General features: G+C 63.6%; 1 protein-coding gene across 1 annotated transcript; it reads right to left on the bottom strand.

Annotated features, from left to right (window-relative positions):
* Nucleotides 1–345: 345 nt before the first annotated feature.
* On the bottom strand, nt 346–2178 carry LOC106893396 (protein FAM107B-like). The gene is made up of 3 exons (XM_014951331.1): nt 2066–2178; nt 1827–1965; nt 346–459 (listed from the first exon to the last, which is right to left on the bottom strand). The coding sequence occupies exons 1-3, from the start codon at nt 2176–2178 to the stop codon at nt 346–348; spliced, it is 366 nt and encodes a 121-aa protein (XP_014806817.1).
* Between the last annotated feature and the right edge of the window lie 2529 nt (nt 2179–4707).

Raw genomic sequence — 4707 nt, 5'->3', positions numbered from 1 at the left:
TTCTCCCACGGTGGTCACCCTCCGTCCCCAACCCCGGCCAACGCCACCCCGTCCCCGTCACCTTTACAGCGAGGAAACCAGATGAAAAAAACCCTTTATTTTCTTACATTTGTGGTGGTTGTTTCCAGCCGGAGCGGGTGCAGGTCGGGGGCGGACCGTTGGTTGCCCACCACCTTCCCGCGCCGCCCCCGGCGCTGCCAGCTCATTCCAACCCTGGGCACGTTGGTTCTCACCGCCTTGGGGACACCGAGGTGGCAGAACCTGCCACCACCCCCGACCACGAGCTCTCCCAGAATGACAGCGCCGGTGCCAGCGCCGGGATGTGCCTGGGCCCCCGGTTCCTCCTCACGTCTGCCGGGCGCCCGGCTCCACCAGCTTCATCTTCCTCAGGCTGTCCCTCACCAGCAGGAACTCGGGGCGAGGGGCTGGGTCCGGCCCCGCTGCCACCTCCTGCTCGTGCTGTGGTGGGTGGGGACAAGGAGGGGTGGCCATGGGTCCTAGTCCACGTCCCCTCAGCTGTGCCCACAACCCAGCCATCTCCTGGCCTGGGTGGCCCATCAACCCAGGCACCATCAACTCTCCTCAAGGCCTGACCATCTCCTGGCCTGGGTGGCCCTTCAACCCAGGCCCCATCAGCTGTCCCCATGACCTGGCCACCCTTGACCATCCCTTGACCCATCCCTCCAACGCAACCTCCCTTGGCCACCCCACAAATCCAGCCTCCCCTGGCTGTTCCTCAACCCAACTGTCCCAACAGCCTGGCCATGACCCAGCTGCCCCCATGACCTGGGCCATCTCCTGACCTGGGTGGTCCATCAGCCTGGGCTACATCAACTGTCCCCACAGCCTGGCCATCTCTTGACCAGGGTGGCCCATCAGCCATCCCCACATCCTGGACATCTCCTGACTTGTCTGTCCCATCAAACAAGGCTTCATCAATCATTCCCATGGCCCAGCCATCTCTTGACCTGGGTGTCCCATCAACCCACTCTCCATCAGCTGTCCCCACGACTTGGCCGCCCTTGACCATCCTTTGACCCATCCCTCCAACGCAACCTCTCTTGGCCACCCCACAAATCCAGCCTCCCCTGGCTGTTCCTCAACCCAACTGTCCCAACACCCAACTGCTCCCATGACCTGGCCTTTCCCAACTGTCCCCATGGTGTGACCTCCCTTCAGCACTCCCCAGATCTGAGGGCAATGGGGAATAGATGGGGCTGAAGGGGGATTGGGTGGAGGGAGGGAGGGATGGAAGGAAGGATGGAAGGATGGATGGAGGGAGGGATGGAGGGATGGATGGATGGAAGGAGGGATGGATGGATGGAAGGAGGGATGGATGGATGGAAGGAGGGATGGATGGATGGAAGGAGGGATGGATGGATGGAAGGAGGGATGGATGGATGGATGGAGGGATGGAGGGATGGATGGAGGAAGGGATGGATGGATGGATGGAGAGATGGAGGAAGGGAGGGATGGATGGATGGATGGATGGATGGATGGATGGATGGATGGAGGGATGGATGGATAGATGGGTGGATGGATGGATGGAAGGGTGGATGGATGGATGGAGGGGTGAATAGATGGATGGAGGGATGGATGGATGGAAGGATGGATAGATGGGTGGGTGGATGGATGGAAGGGTGGATGGATGGATGGAGGGGTGAATAGATGGATGGAGGGATGGATGGATGGAAGGATGGATAGATGGGTGGGTGGATGGACATACGGACAGACGGAGAATGGTGAGTTGAAGGCAGGAGGACTGGGCTGGATGGAGGGCTGGAGGGCTGGGACAGACAGATGGGGGTCAGAGGGACAGCACAGACCTCCTCAAGCCTCTGGTGGCGTTTCCTCAGCTGCTGCTCCAGGTCGGAGGGAGGTCCCTGCAGCTCCTCCCTCAGCTGCCTCAGCCGCCGGCTCTCCAGCACCCGCGGGAGCTCGGGCCTGTGCCGGGGCAGGAGACCCCTGTGGGGACGGACACACGGACTTCAGCAGGGCCACCCCCACCTGGCCACCCAGCCAGGGACCACCCCGTCCCCACACCCCGTGTCCCATCCCTGGTCACCTGCTGTGGCTGAAGAGCAGCTCCCGATGCATCTCCCGGTGGCTCCGGGACTCACGGATTGGGTTTGGCACCTTCTTGGGCTGGATGAGGCCCTCGTGGCCATCGGTGGCCATGTCCAGGGAGAGGACATCGGTCCTGTCACCCTCTGGAGGGGTAGCGGTGGTCACCGGGGATGAGGTCACCAGGGGATGGGGTCACCAGGGGCATGGGGTCATCAGAGGATGGGGTCATCAGAGGTGTGGGGTCACCATGGGATGGGGTCACCATGGGATGGGGTCACCAGGGGCATGGGTCACCATGGGATGGGGTGACCATGGGATGGGAGTCACCAGGACAGCTGTGGTCACCAGTGGGAAAGGGTCTCGTGGTGTGACAGCCCAGGGTCCCCACCTGCTGTCCCCCAGCACCCGGTGCCCTCCAGGATCCCTGCACCCAAGTGTCCCTGTCCCCACCCCCAGGCCACCCTATGGTCCCCATGTCCTCCTGTCACCCCTTGGGGTCCCCATCGTCCCTTGAGGCCCTCATTATCCCTGAGGTCTCCACCACCCATTGAGCGCCCATCACCCTTAAGGCCCCCATCACCTCCAGGGTCCCCATTGTCCCTGGTGCCCTCACTGCCCTGCAGGTCCCTAACTCCCTTGGGGACTCCACTGCCCACCCAGTCCCCATCACCCTTGGGGTCCTCATCACCCCCAGGTCCCATCACCCTTGGAGTCCTCATCACCCTTGGGGTCTACATCACTCCCCAGGTCTCCATCACCCACAGGGTCCCCATCACCCCCAGGTCTCCATCACCCTTGGGGTCCCCATCACCCTTGGGGTCTCCACCACCCTTGGGGTCTCCATCACCCCCCAGGTCCCCATCACTCCCCAGGTCCCCATCACCCTTGGGGTCCCCATCACTCTCCAGGTCCCCATCACCCTTGGGGTCTCCATCACTCCCAGGTCCCCATCACCCTTGGGGTCCCCATCACCCTTGGGGTCCCCATCACCCTTGGGGTCTCCATCACCCACAGGTCCCCATCACCCTTGGGGTTACCATCACTCCCAGGTCCCCATTACCCTTGGGGTCTCCATCACCCTTGGGGTGGTGACAGGGGGGACCTTGGGGTCCCCATCACCTTTGGGGTCCCCATCACCCTTGGGGTCCCCATCACCTTTGGGGTCTCCATCACTCCTCAGGTCCCCATCACCCTCAGGTCCCCATCACCCTTGGGGTCCCCATCACCCTTGGGGTCTCCATCACTCCCCAGGTCTCCGTCCCCCCCCCAGGTCCCCATCAACCTTGGGGTCCCCATCACTCCCCAGGTCTCCGTCACCCCCCCAGGTCCCCATCACCCTTGGGGTCCCCATCACCCTTGGGGTCTCCATCACCCACAGGGTCTCCATCACCCTTGGGGTCTCCATCACTCCCCAGGTCCCCATCACCCTTGGGGTCTCCATCACTCCCAGGTCCCCATCACCCCCAGGGTCCCCATCACCCTTGGGGTCCCCATCACTCCCAGGGTCCCCATCACCCTTGGGTTCCCCATTCCCCCTGGTCCCACAGCCCCGTGCCCCAGCACCAGCAGCACCCACCCGTCACCGCGCTGCTCCTCGGGGCTTTGTTGTCACCCTGGGAAAGGCAAAGAGCGGGGTCAGAGAGGGGACACTGGGCTGGTCCTTGGGCTGGGGACACGGCGGGGGTCAGGTCCCCATCACCCTTGGGGTCCCCATCACCTTTGGGGTCTCCATCACCCACAGGGTCCCCATCACCCCCAGGTCTCCATCACCCTTGGGGTCCCCATCACCCTTGGGGTCCCCATCACCCCTGGGGTCTCCATCACTCCCCAGGTCCCCATCACCCTTGGGGTCCATCACTCTCCAGGTCCCCATCACCCTTGGGGTCCCCATCACCCTTGGGGTCTCCATCACTCCCCAGGTCCCCATCACCCTTGGGGTCCATCACTCCCCAGGTCCCCATCACCCTTGGGGTCCCCATCACCCTTGGGGTCTCCATCACCCACAGGGTCTCCATCACCCTTGGGGTCTCCATCACTCCCCAGGTCCCCATCACCCTTGGGGTCTCCATCACTCCCAGGTCCCCATCACCCCCAGGGTCCCCATCACCCTTGGGGTCCCCATCACTCCCAGGGTCCCCATCACCCTTGGGTTCCCCATTCCCCCTGGTCCCACAGCCCCGTGCCCCAGCACCAGCAGCACCCACCCGTCACCGCGCTGCTCCTCGGGGCTTTGTTGTCACCCTGGGAAAGGCAAAGAGCGGGGTCAGAGAGGGGACACTGGGCTGGTCCTTGGGCTGGGGACACGGCGGGGGTCACCACCAGGTCCCTGCTTGTCACCCCCATCTCCCCCAGACCAGGACGGGGAACACTGTGGGTTCTCCAGGGTTGGACATCTTCTGTCCCTCCACGGCTGTCACCCACGGGGATGGTGTCACCCCCCTGGTGTCCCTCCCCCCTGGGGACAAGGGAGGGAGAGGAGATGGATGTTAACTCTGGAGCCTAAGGATGGCGAGGGGTCCCCAGGCTGAATGCTGGGGGTGACAATGGGGACAGCCAGACATCTGCCCTGGGGACAGTTGAGGGTGGCCCCTGTTGGGGTTGTCCCTGTCCCCTGGGACCCCATTGTCCCCTCCCACCCCC

Source organism: Calidris pugnax, unplaced genomic scaffold (assembly GCF_001431845.1).
Source record: "Calidris pugnax isolate Ruff unplaced genomic scaffold, ASM143184v1 scaffold194, whole genome shotgun sequence".
Taxonomy (NCBI): Eukaryota; Metazoa; Chordata; class Aves; order Charadriiformes; family Scolopacidae; genus Calidris; species Calidris pugnax.
The sequence above is the reverse complement of the archived record's forward strand: the minus strand, read 5'-3'. Positions and strand labels throughout refer to the sequence as shown.